The sequence below is a fragment of the Columba livia genome, chromosome 5 (assembly GCF_036013475.1).
Source record: "Columba livia isolate bColLiv1 breed racing homer chromosome 5, bColLiv1.pat.W.v2, whole genome shotgun sequence".
In the NCBI taxonomy this organism is placed as follows: Eukaryota; Metazoa; Chordata; class Aves; order Columbiformes; family Columbidae; genus Columba; species Columba livia.
In genome coordinates this window covers 32,154,361-32,170,223 of record NC_088606.1, presented here as the reverse complement: position 1 = coordinate 32,170,223, position 15,863 = coordinate 32,154,361, and the positions used below count along the sequence as shown (strand labels likewise).

General features: G+C 39.3%; 1 protein-coding gene across 6 annotated transcripts in view; it reads right to left on the bottom strand.

The window, feature by feature from the left end:
- Positions 1 to 15,863, bottom strand: part of STXBP6 (syntaxin binding protein 6) — a 133,103-nt gene that overhangs the window by 34,548 nt on the left and 82,692 nt on the right. For 3 of the 6 annotated variants that reach the window (XM_065064168.1, XM_065064169.1, XM_065064170.1), the window contains one exon: positions 385 to 515. In XM_065064168.1, the coding sequence (XP_064920240.1) occupies positions 385 to 515 (131 nt within the window). Of the gene's footprint in view, positions 1 to 384; positions 547 to 9,970; positions 10,029 to 15,863 lie in introns of those variants that run through there. The other 3 variants (XM_065064171.1, XM_065064172.1, XM_065064173.1) reach the window with 2 other exon arrangements.

Genomic DNA, 15,863 nt, shown 5'->3' with positions numbered 1-15,863 from the left:
AAAAAAAAAAAAATGAAATGTAGAAGGACCTCAGGAGAAGACTGTCCTAGAAAAAATGCAAGGTTCACAATATTTCACAAGCTTGAACCTCAGTAACCTCTGCTGTCCTTGCTTCTACTTACTGCTCTATCTTACAGCACAGTTGCATGCCAAAATGGACCCCAAGAGGCTTATAGCTGAAGAGAAGGCAAACAAGGCTCTTATTTTGCTCTTCACAAAGAAGAGAGTGAGTAGGAAGAAAAGTAGGGAAAGACAGGAAGAAAAGCTACATACACTATAAGCTTTGGCCTCCTCCCATCTTTCCCATTAAAGTCTATTTCACATATTCCACTGCATTATTTCTTTAGTGGTCAATTTTCATCTTCTAGAACTGTTCAAACTCACCCGATTAGGGTCTATACCGTTGACCTGCCGAAGCTGTTCAAGCATCCACTGCGTTCTCTTGACAAAAGATGTAGAGCCTTCAAATTGCTTCACCTTCGTAATAGACGCCTGAGCTGGCTTCTTGTTTGTCACTGAACATATAAAAGAAAACAAAAATAACCCCTGAAACGGGCTTAGTATTTCAGGAACATGCTGTTTAATTCATTGTAACCGTAGCTCGTTTGCTGGTATATTTTCTATAATGTCCCAAAAAGTAAATACATGTCACTGACTCTGACAGTACAAAACATTCCTTTCCTGGACATCATACTGAAAAGCACATTCCTTATTGTCAGAATGATGGTATGATGCTAAACAAGCATTATACTACACAAAATTAGATGTAACTTGGCCATTCTCAGTTTAAGTTGCCAATTCTCTGTAAAAAAACCCATCACCACCAACAAAAAAACCCAGAACTAAATCAAAGGTCTTTCCATCTGTATTCTTAAAATGACTTTGCTGTTCTCTTTTCCCACACTAATTAGCTGAGGTTTCTCATACCCATCCTCTTAATTTCTTTCTCATCATTTTAGACAAGAGAACATGAAAAACAAACACAAAACCCCACAGTATCTCCATGTAAGTTTAAGCCATTTATGTACCTTTTTTTTTTAAAAAAAACTGGTAGTTTAGACTGACTTTCATGTTGGTGATTGACTGAAAAATAATATAAGTTTCTTCAGTCTGTTCACAACATGTCACATGCAGGTCACACTTGTATAACACCACCAACATCTATGACATTCAATTCCCAGTTTCCCATCACACCTAAGTAAATGCACTTACTGCATTGAGACAGTAAACCTAGCAAATCAGACAAGTCTCAAAAAAATAGGAACTTAGGAACTAAAAATTGCTCAAACCTCTCCAAAAAACATTATGTACCACAAAGACCATAAATAATGATCTTACCTCCTATAAACAAAATACATGTTAAAAACCACAAGGTAAGTAATGGAAGTCAACATAAACCACTCCAATTATTGTATCCTTATCTCAGCATCAGGTTTTCAAAGAGTACTTCAACATTAAAGCTAACTTTTCAACAGCAGAAAAATTTGCTTCCTGTATTAGATTTTTTTCTCTAAAAAAAAAAATAAAAAATAAAATAAATTTCACCTGTATAACTTTAATCCTCCATGAAAGTTTTATAAGCAGTTTTTGGTACTTTCTTTAGTCATACTCTGTATCTTATTTACATTTTATTTATCTGTTGCTGTATGTTAAGTCACTTCCAAACACATTTGCACTTTAGTGAGGAAATAATTTCTAGAATCACTGTACCACACCATCTAATAAAGATGTTGTGCCATTTATTTTTCTCCTTAAACTCCTTATTTCCAAAAATCTTTCTATCCATATGGTTCCCCAGAAGGAGTATTATTGAAAAGGTGACTTTTCTTTGCTTTTAGATGCTGGCAGTTCAAGGTCTTTAAACTAATCAAGACTTTAATAGTAAGATTGCTTATTTTTGTGTTATATGAACAATAATAATAATAATGATTGCCTTTACCCAAATTATCAGGAATACTAACAGGTTTCCCACTCTGAAGATGTATATGCTGCACGCACTTCTGCACTCAGGGGCACAGTATACAGGAAGTAAACACTGACATAATACCTCATAGTTCCGTAAATTTAAAAAGTTAATATTGACCAGACTATTGATAAGAATGTAATAAACAGATTGTGATCAGCAGATGAAGCACTGAGAACCAAATTAGTGCAGTATGCAATTTGGAATCACACATCAAGTGGCACAGAACAGAGAAAATCAATGTGGTATCAGTAGAAAAATTAGATCAGAACAACTACTGAAATGTCAGATATTACTGGAAGTAAGATTAGTATTAAGGATTCATAGATTGCTCAACGGCCTATGCACTCAAGCCTAACAGTATCAATAATGCGAAGGTGACTGCCATCCTACCTATACTTACATAGTATGTACAGGTTCTGATTTTACTGCAAGTTTACACATCACTGAGTGGGAAACATTCAAAGGTTACACGAACAGAGCATAAACTTATGTCCCGACCTTCTCTAAATTCACCCTAATATTTAGTCATGTATCTTTTGTCAACTCCAGTGATCACTTTGGCAGACTCTACAGCATTCTGCTAGACCAAGCTTCACATATTTTTAACAAAGCAGTACTAATAGAAGGCTAATACGGGCTCAAGTTTTGTGGTCTGTGGATTAGTTCCTTTCCATTCCAAACAGGCAATCATCTACTGCTGAATGAACTATGTATTAAAAAGAAAAAAATTGTGCATACTAAATATAAGCCACATACAGAATCAACACTACTAGCACTGCAAAACAAAGCATTCAAAACTAGGAAGCAGTAGACAGAACAATTATGTGATCAAACACTATTTTCCCCCCCTCAGAATCTCATGGATAATCAATTATGAGATGTGTAGCCCTAAAGTTTAATACAGCAAACTTCTCACTGCTCTGTAGGCTTCTACACGACATACATTCTTGTGCTTTTGAAAACAGGGGTCATTACATGTGTCAAGGTGAAAATGTCAAATCTTACAGAGACAATAGTTAAACACTAAATGTCTCATCTCAACAACTCCAGAAACTGTTTGGCTGATTTGACATTTCCAAAATCCAATTCTCCAAATTTCTCTGTATAGCACTTTTAATAATCAATGAACAGCAGCTTTGTCTTCAGCTGGAGCCATTAGTACTTTACACTTCAGCAAAAGAAGATCAAGTCAAGTGCTTAAGCTTTGGTAACTCTTAAAAATGCCTGTTGGTTATCAACTATAAAAACCATCTTGATTAGACAACTGTTTCTATACCATCTAGCACAAAGTAACTCTGGTTAAAGGCCGAGAAGGCTCCTCTCCTACAAAAGAGCTCATAAAAGGGTCTTGGGTATATTAGTACCTTAAGTAGAAATTCAGTCTTAAGTAAGCCGATGTGATCCTTTTGGAAAAACAGCAGTTCTCCCTTTAGGTTTCACGCTCATTACGCACAGCCAAACAGATCTGGTTGCATTTCAGCTTTTGTGTCTTGGTATTTTAGGAAAATGCTAGCATTTCTAGAACACTCAAAAAATCCCTCAGCTACCCACGAACCAAACAAACATGCTTTAAAACCTTCATTTAGTCCATGACAGCTTGACAGTAGCATGGCAGTCATTACAACTCTGTGAAACCCTTTGGCAGCTGGGAAAACCACCCTCACTAGCTGCTCATTATGTTGCTTTGCAAACTAGAGCACTTCTACCACACAATCTACTGCCTGGGTGTTACCTTGCAAACATATGTCTTTTCTTAAATCTGAAAAAAACTGGAAGCAATGATATGCTCCTAGTCACATTCCCTCTTTGACAAGTCATTCAGATGTGTTTGCTAAAATCTTCCAAAATCATTATCTACCTTAATAAAAGACAATATTTATGTTTCATTTTTAGTGGTGTATTTGCCTTTCTTTTCCTTTTTTTAAAAAGGCAATAGAAATTAACATTATGCCTTCAAAACATGAAGCTGTAGTAGTGTGGACAAAGCACGTTTATTTAGAACCCATCGTCCATATTTCAGATGCAAATAAATAGGCTTTTTTACTTTTTTTTTGTTTTGTTTTTGTAAGGGAACATGAAGGTATTGGTAAAGTAAGAAAAAAAGTGTGAAAATTCAGACACAGTAATTTCTGATGGAAGACATTGTGAGGACTGACTTTTTAGAGACTAGATTAACATACAACCAAAAGTTGCCAAGTCAGAAACAGCACTGTTTGTTCTAAGGTTATTAACCATTTTGCTTAGTAAATACAAATAAGTTACAGCATTAAGTTTCAAAGAGGTTAAATTTTGAGAGGCACATATGTAAGTGAAATATTCTGTTTCAAAAGCAGATGAGAATACAAAGCAGAAACAGATCAGAATCAGGTTTAGGGAATGCTGTTACCGAGTCATGAAAGTCACTGTTCTCATCATTTGGAACACATGGAAATAACGGTATTTGAATTCCAGACCTCAGCTAGAATCCAGCATCATGTGCATGTCTAGCATCTCAAGCAGCAAATCAATACAGATCTTCACACAGAAAGACTAAAGTCACAGTCCAACTTCATCTCATCTGCAGTTCAGAATACATTTTCACTATTTTTTCAGTCTTCTAAAGTATCTTTATTTGAATGGAAAAGATAAAACAATGAAAAAAGGTTATTTCCTTAAATGCCTACCCCAAAATTCCTGGCCTCAAGAAACTGTCTGAAAACAATAAACTACCACACTATGAACTTTTATTTATTTTATCAGAATTTAAATGGATATTTAAAAAGCAATGTCTGTCCTTGAAGTCTGGACTCTGGATATCTGTGTTTGTTTTGGATATTCTTTAAATTTATATCTGTGTATTTAGTAACTCAAACTCCAGGTAACTAGTAATCTTATGATAAATGGCTTGATTGCCTCACAAAATTTCTAGTCATATTGCAGTGTATTTCTGAAGTTATGAATGACTGATATAACAACTGAAAGGAGAAATTAAAAAGTACAAAGTCTTGAAGCCAGTTGTGACTACTGCAACTGTCCATATTATAACAAGATTTTTTTTTTTACTTGGGCACTGCACAGACTAATAAATTAAGCAGCCTTAACTTTTATTGCTGTTGTTTCACTAGAAAAAGAAAAAAGGAAAATACTGCAAAAGAAGTAAGAAATTACTTTCATCTATAAAATTATTTCATTTGTGAAAGCGTCAGACTGAGACTTATTCCTGAGTGGGCTTACAGAAGTCTACTGAAGGCACTGGCTATCAGTATGATCAACATAATCTATCTGTATGTCAAATCCTGGACAGTGGGTACTCATCCCTCAACTCACAAATAACCAATGATGGTTCATCAAACTGGGGGTTAACAGTTGATGAAGGAAAGTCTTTAGAATGCACTCAAGATAGCCTAAATCCTTTTTTAAAAAAAACCATCTCTTTGATAAAGTTGAACGCAATACCATGGCAGTGTGATATGAGTTGATGGTCACTGTACCTATAATTTAATCATTCCTAACTTCCTGTAGAAATGGTACCCTAAAGCAAAACTTTTCACAGTGAGATGACGTTTAAAAACAGCCAGGAGTTTCCTAAACAGTTTTTGACTCAGTCAGAAAAAAATGAGCAAATTTAAAAGCAGCAGCACATTTTAATTAAAATATTATTTAATATTTGATACAGATTTTATAAGTAAATGAGATTATATATTAGTATTTGGTATATATTAGTATGTGGTATAAATGCATTTTTTTTCAGTCTAGTTCTTAAAGATTAAAAGTAGGTTATGAACAGACTGTGACAGAGATAATTACTCCTCTATACTTCCCAGTTCTCCAGAGTTGCATATTAAAAAGCTGTTTTCTCCCTCCAGACTTCTGTTTGTACAATTACATCTAATTCTCATTCTGCAAGTCCCTTCACTCCCAGCCACCAAGGAAACAACCATTTCTTAAACTTGCAAAAAGCTCATTGACTAAAATTCTATCAGTCACGTACACAATCCTAGCAAGCTTCAGCTACCGCTTGGGCTGATTATCTGCAGTTTCTGACTGTCGAAAAAACAGTGACTTTTTTTTCTTTGTCCAACTGCCACTCAATTCTGCAACACGTTTGAGCTTTTGCATTCAGAGGAGAAAGCACGAGTAACTTGTGAAAATGCCTCAGAAGTCTGAGGAAACCCAGCACAGATTTATTTCTTGCCAATGGAATAAAGTACAAAAGCTCAAAGAAAAGATAACATCAATAAGATATCTACAAGAACTGACCCTCATTTGCTATTCTTGCCTACATAATTCCAAAGCAATATTCAAGAAAAGATTTTTCTCTATTCCTCTAACATGAGGAGCAATTCCTTCCATCACAAGAACAAACTCAAAATTGTTTTCCCCCACATTTCAAAATCATTCTCCCTGTTTTCTTCCCAGAGTGAGGAAATTGGGACCTGACAGGGAAAAGGACACTACATAACATATTCCTCAACCCTTACGATAGTAGAAGCTTGTGTTACTGCTGCTCTGCAATGCTCCAAGGTAGTTCGAACTACTACTGTTCACACCACATGGTCCTATAAGCAAAGTATGGTCCTGGCAAGCAACTTCCACAATTTCCTAAAGCAACTTTCCAACAATCAGACAAATGAGACTGAGGATTAAGATGGGGCAAATAGGTACACTCTGACTTATTTAAGTATTAAAGAATAAGGAGCAGATACACGGAACTATCTTATTATGCCACATGAATTTCAGAAAAACTATTTCCAGTATGCTTCACATGATGGTTGCAAGACTTGCTTTCTATCAACTCAGGCTTTGAGTATGAACACCAAAATTTGTAGTATTTCACATTTTTTCAGAGCAGTTTCAGCTAAACACTTATGTAATGTGGAGTCTACATGAATTCTAGAACTTTGAGTCTTCCCACTACGGTTGTCCCACTGCTGCCTCTTGTAACCTTCGCACCTGCCGTGGTTCTTTGACCTCAACTACCTGTGATACAGAGATGCTCTGAGAAGAAAGTGCTAATAACCCTGACTTATGTTGCCACATCCAGGATTAATTTTAGATAAAGGAAAAAAAAAAAAAGCCTCACTGAAAACCAACAAAAGCAGCTAAAACTGGCGAAGGTTTAAACGCCCACTTGCTGCTCAAGGCTTGCCAGATGTCAAAATGTCAGATAAGTTGAGGCTTGACTTCTCAGAACTGCATTTCCTCCTTTTTGCCCATATTTCTTGTTTCTTTCCTTTGACAATGCTGCTTTATCACCACCTGGTATCCAAGGAGCTGCACGCAGGGAGAAGCTGCACAGTTCACAGCTTCTCCACTTGCCAAACAGGACAAGAAAATGTTGGTGGCCCTAAACACACAGCAATCTCACCAAAAAGCAATTTGTTCTGTTTTTTGAGGCACAGTATAATGTTTTGACATCAAATTAGAAAATATTAAGAGCAGCTTTCAGATACAAAGGCAAACTGCCCGAAAGTCTAAAAACATACTGTTTTTTTCCCAGAGCCCTTCCCAATAGTTCAAATAACAAATAATTTGCATCATCTGTCTGCTTAAATCAGCATCTACTGCACTGTCCATAACAAGTTGCCAGAATCAGTCTCATTGCTTGACAGATAAAAATCACAGAATCATAGAATGCTAAAGATTGGAAGGGACCTCGAAAGATCATCTAGTCCAATCCCCCTGCCGGAGCAGGAACACTTAGATGAGGCTACACAGGAAGGTGTCCAGGCGGGTTTTGAATGTCTCCAGAGTAGGAGACTCCACAACCTCCCTGGGCAGCCTGTTCCACTGCTCTGTTACCCTCACTAAGAAGTTTCTTCTCAATTTTACGTGGAACCTCTTATGTTCCAGCTTAAACCTATTACCCCTTGTCTTACCATTGTTTGTCACCGAAAAGAGCCTGGCTCCATCCTCGTGACACTCACCCTTTGTATATTTGTAAACATTAATAAGGTCACCCCTCAGTCTCCTCCAAACTAAAGAGACCCAGCTCCCTCAGTCTTTCCTCATAAGGGAGATGCTCCACTCCCTTAATCATCTTGGTTGCCCAATGTTGGACTCTCTCCAGCAGTTCCCTGTCCTTCTGGAACTGAGGAGCCCAGAACTGGACACAATATTCCAGATGTGGTCTCACCAGGGCAGAGTAGAGGGGAAGGAGAACCTCTCTCGATCTACTAACCACCCCCCTTCTAATACACCCCAGGATGCCATTGGCCTTCCTGGCCACAAGGGCACAGTGCTGGCTCATGGTCATCCTGCTGTCCACCAGGATCCCCAGGTCCCTTTCCCCTACACTGCTCTCTAATGGATCATTCCCCAACTTATACTGGAACCTGGGGTTGTTCCTGCCCAGATGCAATACTCTACATTTGCCCTTGTTATATTTCATTAAATTTTTCCCCGCCCAGCTCTCCAGCCTGTCCAGGTCTCACTGGATGGCAGCACAGCCTTCTGGCGTGTCAGCCACTCCTCCTGGCTTGTTGTCATCAGCAAACTTGCTGATAGTACACTCTAGTCCCTCATCCAAGTCACTGATGAATATGTTGAACAGTACTGGCCCCAGCACCAGCCCTTGAGGCACTCCACTAGATACAGGCCTCCAACTGGACTCTGCCCCATTGACCACAACTCTCTGGCTTCTTTCCTTCAGCCAGTTTGCAGTCCACCTCACTAATATATATCACTTTATTAAGTTTTATTCACACAATGTTCAAAATATAGTTTTGTTTAAGTAATATTTTTTTCTTTCTCCATAGAAGTTATCTTTATCTACTGAATAGTAAAACAAAAATCAAATACTAAAAAAAAAAGAGTTACCCTGGAAATTCAGACTAAGGTATGTTGTATCTTCCCAAGAGGAAAGCCTAGACAAAGCAGTTTTCTAGTGTCCCCTTCTCCCCCACCCCAAAAAAAAAAAAAAAAAAAAAAAAAAAAAAAAAAAAAAAAAAAATACATTACAGTCCTTATAGTTGCTGAAAGTTCCCTTCATATATTACAGTAATACGGTTTAAGGTACGGATGCCAAAGCAACTGCTTTTCCTATTGGCACAGTTATAGAGACAGATAGAGTTAACAGTGGAAAGAACTGCAGGCTTCATTTTATAGCTAGAGAGAAAGCTTCTGCTTAACTGCAAATATTTGGAAAGGAATCTTATTAAAGACATATTCACTTCCAGAATGATGACTGAACTTCCAGGTTTTGTTGGAATTGCCTTTTACTATTCTGTATTGCAAAGCAGCCAACTTTGAAACTTTTTGCACCTCCATCTTCCTGCCTACAGTCAGCTCCATCAGAAAACTATGGATATACTTCTAGTCAAATACAGCAAATCTGAGTTGTGTGTATGTTTTTAGTTTAAACCTAGTTGAGACAACAGGATGGTGCACTGACAGATCTATCCAGGCACTGTTGCTGCAGAGGAAGGTAATAGGTATTCCAGCCAGGTCCCAGGGATGACTTCCTTACAACCCAGGGACCAAAGTCTTCATCAGGGACCTCTCAACCAGTGCAGAGCTTCTGCTGATCCTGGCCTAGAGCATTGCACATTAGTAGTTCAGCTTGCCCTGGGATGGTAGAGCCTCCCTTCTTAACTGGAAGGAGTTCAGTGACTGAGAATTTCAGCCCACCATAGCATGTGCCCTTCTGTATTAGTCTGGATATCTGCAGCTTCAATCTTCTCTGCTCCTTTTTCCTTAAAAAGCAGCAGCATCCCACACAGGCTTTGTTCAACAGGATACCGTAAATAGCCTTGTAAGCATTTACGCACACTTAAGAAAATCCCACTTCAATCTTGTTTAGAAATCAAATCAGGGCTCAAGATACAGACCACAGTGAATATCTGTGTGGGTGGCTTCAGACACTCCTTTTATCACATTCTGGTCACTTCAGCACCCACAACTATGGAGAACAAGTTAAAGTCAATACCACGAAAGTACTTCTCAGCTTACTGAGTGGAATTTGGCGTAATTCCCATACAAGTTAACAGATGTGCATCCGCATGCAGAGAATACACTAGAAATTACCTCACCACCCTGAAAACAACGTTTGAACTTCACAGCAAGTGTCCTGAGGGGCAGGAAGAGGCTCTGGAAAATTAAAGTTTGAATTTGTTACTCAGTAACTCACATAAAAAGTATGGTATTAAGAAATTATTCTCCATTTCTAAGTTTGCTTAGATAACTTGACAGGCTTCAGATTCTGGAACAAATTAGCCAATGACTTTTAAAACCCTACAGGCTAAAGAGGACCCTGTGGTAATGGGGCAGAGTGTCTACTGGAGCTTTTAAAGTGACTTATAAAACTGTGCTGTTTTCTTGATTTTGTACTGAATCAATGACTTAAAATATAGCAGATGAAACTCCTACTACGGAAAATACTTTGCACAGAGCAGATGCAAGAAAGGACTCTGTTACATCTGTTTAATACAAAATCCATAGCTTTTGCTATACAATGGCCTAAATCACAACAGCAGTGGGCAAATTATTCTATATTCTTATGACTCAAACTTTCAGATGGACACAATTTTGTAAAAAACTTCACACTCACATGTGGCGTGCTAACATCAAACTGCAGTACAAGCAACTAAAATAGTCCGGTAGACTTTGATGACTTCAGATTACGAAGAAACTAAAAACCAAACACATATGCGAACCAAACCAAATCAACAAGACTCCTAGAAACACATCTGTGGGGGAAGTACAGGGAGTGACTAAAGGAGTGGCCAAGCAGGAAGAAAAACAAGGAAGTGGGCCAACGGCTGCAAGTCCAAGTTACCATCATACATTATTTTAACTGAAACCAGCTGTTTAAATCCTGTCCATTCAGAAACAACTAAACCCAGTATCTCAATCTATGAACTACTCTACCAACAGCGTATAACCCACAGCACATTTACTCAGCAGAAACCACATATCCAGCCTGCCTTGTGTCTTTTCGCTGCAAGTGGAATAATTACTATGAAGGCATGTTTTAGATGCTGATGTTTTACAGAAATAAGTGTCTTGCTGAACTGGGACCCAACACTGGTGTTGTGCATTTACCCTCAATTTCTTTTCCACTATGTTTATTCGCCAGCTTCACTTTAAATTTGTACAATGATGGCATTTCTCAAACAGCCTTTTTTTTTTTTCTTTCAACTATTGATTTATTGCAGTTACCTACTGAGCTTGCTTCACTTTGTGAACAAGATGCAGGTAATGAAAATGCCTAGAAACTAAAGTATGTGTGTAGTTTTCTAGCTTCACTATGCTTACTTACAAAACGACACATCAAAAGGCCCTACCCTAATAAACTAAGAGCAAACAGCCACAGGCAACACCAGAAGAATGAGTGAAAAACACCGAATAATTGGCTACAAGTCTAAAAAATATGGAAAAATAAACAGGAAGAAAACACATAGTAGACCATTCAAAGCAACAAATAGCTATAATTTGGTTCTGTTCTCTTTAGGCAGCAAAAACGGGAAAAAAATTCCAATTCAATTCCCCTCTCCCTGTCTCCTTGGCTGCACACTCCAAAATAATCAACATGATCCTGATTTCACTGATGGCAAATGCATTTAGGCAATGTGACATTTTGGGGAAATAAATCATTAGCTGCTCAAAATCTAGAAGAGTAGCTCAGTGAATTACATGATATACATATCTTCCGTTGTCAAACTACAAGGTTGTAAAGAAAGAGTGAAATAAAAGTATTTATGGTATTAACTGAGAAAAGGCAGCCTTCTACTACTGCTATGGAAACACACAAAAAAAGCCCCCACAACAAACTCTGGAACTCTTGCGTATTTGTTAATAGACAGACACTTTATATTAAACATATACTCAAGACCAATGTGAAATTATTATAACATTACTGAAATTAACAGCAAAGCAAATGTATACTTCATGTTATGAGAACTAATTTTCAGAGCTCCAGGATTATAGCATGCCATCATTGCTGTCATGGTTGAGATTCCCACACATTGCACCTGAATGCATTTCAGTAGAACCATTTAAATGCCTTTCTTTGTTATTATTATTTTTTTAAAAACACAGCAAGTATCAATTGCTGATTGATTGGGTCAGTATCCTCCAAAAAGCAAAACCAATGCAGAAAGACCTTTGGGAATGTACTTCAACTGTATAAAGTTACATAATTTCTCAAGCTTTGAACAGACACCTGAATCTGAGTATTTTAGCTTCACAGATTTTGCCCATGTTATAAACAGCTTCTCATTTATCTTGGATCCCAGGTATGTTCACAGAGCAAATATATCCCGTAGGAATGTATCCCCCATTAGACTCCATAGAAACATGTTTGAACTTTAAGAACAGTTTTCAACCTATATTCTACATCACAAATTTCACATTTCTGGTGGACTAGATTTTATTTGAAGGTGCTATTTGCAAATAACTTTCAGTTACTGTATGTCAGGGGTGCCAAGCTCATTTTCACTGGGGGACACATCAGCATTGTAGTTGCCTTCAAAGGGCCGAAAGTAATTTTAGGACTGTACAAATGTAGGAGTAGTTACATTCGTATTACATTTGAACTACATTCAGCCCTTTGAAGGCAGCCGTGAGGCTGATGTGGCTCTCGGTGAAAAATAAGTCTGACACCCCTGCTGTATGTAGTATCTGAAGTTACCTGACATATGAAATATGGCATACAGTTCTTTTTATTAACATAAAATATATCACTGTAGGGATCAAACCAGAAACTAAAAAGTAAATACTTAGCATCTGAATTGTTATTGGTATTACTACTATCAAAATCCTCTGCAAAGCACTGAATCTCAGAGCAACTCTGTAAAATGTGCTTCTTCTAACTTAAGTAGTTTTATTGAAATAAAACTAGTCTCATCTGCCATTAGACAACCATGCAATTTTAAAATTTGCCTCAAATGATAGTTTTCTCATATTTATTATTCTTTGGGAAAACTCTCCAAAACATCAGTTGTCTCTCTTTATGCCATTTCCATCCATAGAGCCTCCCTAGACTTTAAAGAAGAAAAAAACCCAGGAACTGGTAACAATTTATTGTGGTGAGTAAAACATCAATCAGGTTTAAGAGTAACAGAAAAAGAAAAGCATGCACACTGTTAGCAAACAATTATAATAGTTTTTATTTCTCCAAATTAATCACTCTCCTTAAATCAATCATAGAATAGAATCATAGGGAGTTGGAAGAGACCCACCAGGATCATCAAGTCCAACTCCTGTCCCTGCATACGACAACGCCACTGCTCATACCATGTGTCTGACGGCATTGCCGTCTCTTCTTCAACACTGTCAGGTGTGGGGCTGTGACACCTCCCTGGGGAGCCTGTTCGAGTGCTCCACCACACTCTGGGGAAAGAACCTTTTCCTAATGTCCAACCTAAACCTCCCCTAGCACATCTTCCTGCCGTTCCCTCAGGTTTTGCCATTGGTCGCCAGAGAGAAGAGATCAGCTTCTGCCCCTCCTCCTCCCCTTGTGAGGAAGCTGTAGCCGCCGTGAGGTCTCCCCTCTGTCTCCTTTGAGCTGAACAAACCAAGTGACTTTAGCCACTCCTCATATGGCTTGCCCTCCAAACCCTTCACCAACTTCATAGCCATCTTCTGGACACTCTCCAGTAGCTTTATATCCTTTTTATCCTGTGTTGCCCAGAACTGTACACAGTGCTCCAGGTGAGGCCGCACCAGTGCAAAGTGGGACAATCACCTCCTTCACCCCGCTGGCAATGCTGTGCTTGATGCACCCCAGGGCACAGTTGGCCCTCTTGGCTGCCAGGGCACACTGTTGGCTCATGTTCAACTTGCCCAGGTCCCTGTCTGCAGAGCTGCTCTCCAGCATCTCATTCCCCACTCTGTGCGTACAACCAGGGCTGCTGTGTCCCAGATGCAAAATCCGGCACTTGCTCTTGTTGAATTTCACACGATTGGCGATTGCCCAGTTCTCCAATTTGTCCAGATCCCTCTGCCTGCAAGACTGTTGACAGCTCCATTTTGTGTCATCGGCAAACTTACTTAGTATGCCCTCAACTCTTGTGTCTAAGTCATTTATAAAGACATTGAAGAGTGCTGGCCCTAAGGTGGATTCCTGTGGGACCCTTCTAGTGACTGGTCACCAGCCAGACATAATCCCATTTACTAGAACCCTTTGAGCCCAGCCCATCAGCCAATTTCTCCCCTGCTGCTGTGTCTACCCAGCTGTATGCTGGACATCTTGTCCAGTAGGATACCACGAGAGACAGTATCAAAAAGATCAGGTCGACAGGTTTCTCTTGGTTGACTAGGTGGGTAACCTTGTCATCGAATGAAATTGAGTTGATCAGGCAAGACTTTCCTCCCCTTGTGAATCCGTGCTGGCTGGGACCTACGACTGCGTTGTTGTTCAGATGTTTTTCAATAGCTCCCAGAACAATCTTCTCCATGATTTTGCCAGGTACAGAAGTGAGGTTGACAGGCCTGTAGTTGCTCGGGTCATCCCTGTTGCCCTTCTTGTAGATTGGGACAACATTTGCCAGCTTCCAGTCTTCCAGGATCTCTCCAGATTGCCAAGAGCATTGAAAAATCATGGAGAGAGGTTCGCTATGATGTCAGCCAGTTCTTCAAGCACCCTTTAACATCAGGCCCCAACAACTTGGAGGGATCTAGCTGGAGCAGCAGATCCTGTACAAGTTCTGGACTGATTGGGAGTTTATCGTTCTTGCAGCCATGGTTTTCCAGCCCAGGGTTATGGGGCCCCCAAGTCCATCATCGGTGTTGAACATGGATGCAAAGAAAGCATTAAACGTCTCAGCTTTGCCTATGTCCCTGTTAATAAGGTGAACATGCTCATCAATTTATGGACCAATGTTGTTTCTAGTTCGTCTTTTGCCATTCATATATTTTAAAAAGCCTTTTTTTTTTTTCCTTCAAAGTATCAGCCAGCTTCAATTCTAGTTGAGCTTTGGCAGCATGAATTTCCTTCCTACAATGGCGAGCACCATCTCTGTCATCCTCCCATGTTGCCTGACCTTGCTTCCACTGACAATGTAATTTCCTTTTCCACTGTATTTCAAGAAGAAGATCCCTGCTCAACCAAGCTGGCTTTTTACCTCACCTGCTAGATTTTTGCCATTTTGGAATTTCCTGCTCCTGTGCTCTTAGTAGATGGTACTTAAAAAATGACCAACACTGATGGACCCCAACAGCTTCAAAAGCTTCTTCCCAGGGAATCTTACTAAGTATTTCTCTGAGCAGCCTGAAGTCTGCTCTCATCATATGTAGCAAGAAGGTCTTGCTGGAAGTTTTCCTCCCATTAACAAAGATTTTAAACCTGACTTCTTTGTGGTCGCTGTGGCCAAGGGAGCCACCAGTTGCCACATCTCCCACAAAACCCTCTCTGTTAGTGAGAATCAAATCTAGGAAGGCACCTTTCCTGGTTGGTTCCCTTAGTAACTGCACCAAGAAGTTATTCTCCAGATGCTTCAACTGGCTGTTGTTGCCAGCTGTATGATAATCCTAGTTGACATCTGGCAAGCTGAAGTCCCCCATAAGGACAAGGGCAGATGATCTGGAGGTTTCACTTAGTTCCTTAAAGAATAACTCAGTGTAATTATCCTGGCTGGGTGGCTTATAGTAGGCACCCACGATGACTTCCACTTTATTTGTCTGACCCTTAATCCTTACCCAGAAGCTCTGAACTTTGCCATTGCCAACTGCCAGCTCCATGTACTCTAGTCCCCCTGCTACATACAGTGCCACACTCCACCTCTCCTAAGCCCTGCCTATCCCTTCTGAATACCCTGTAACTTTCCATCATGGTGCAACACTCACAGGATTGGTGCAACATCCCACCAGATTTCACTAATGGCAGTTATATCCTATCCCTGGGACCAGGCCGAGGCTTCTAGTTCATCTCGCTTGTTCCTCATGCTGCGTGGATTAGTGTAGAAGCACTTCAAGTGTG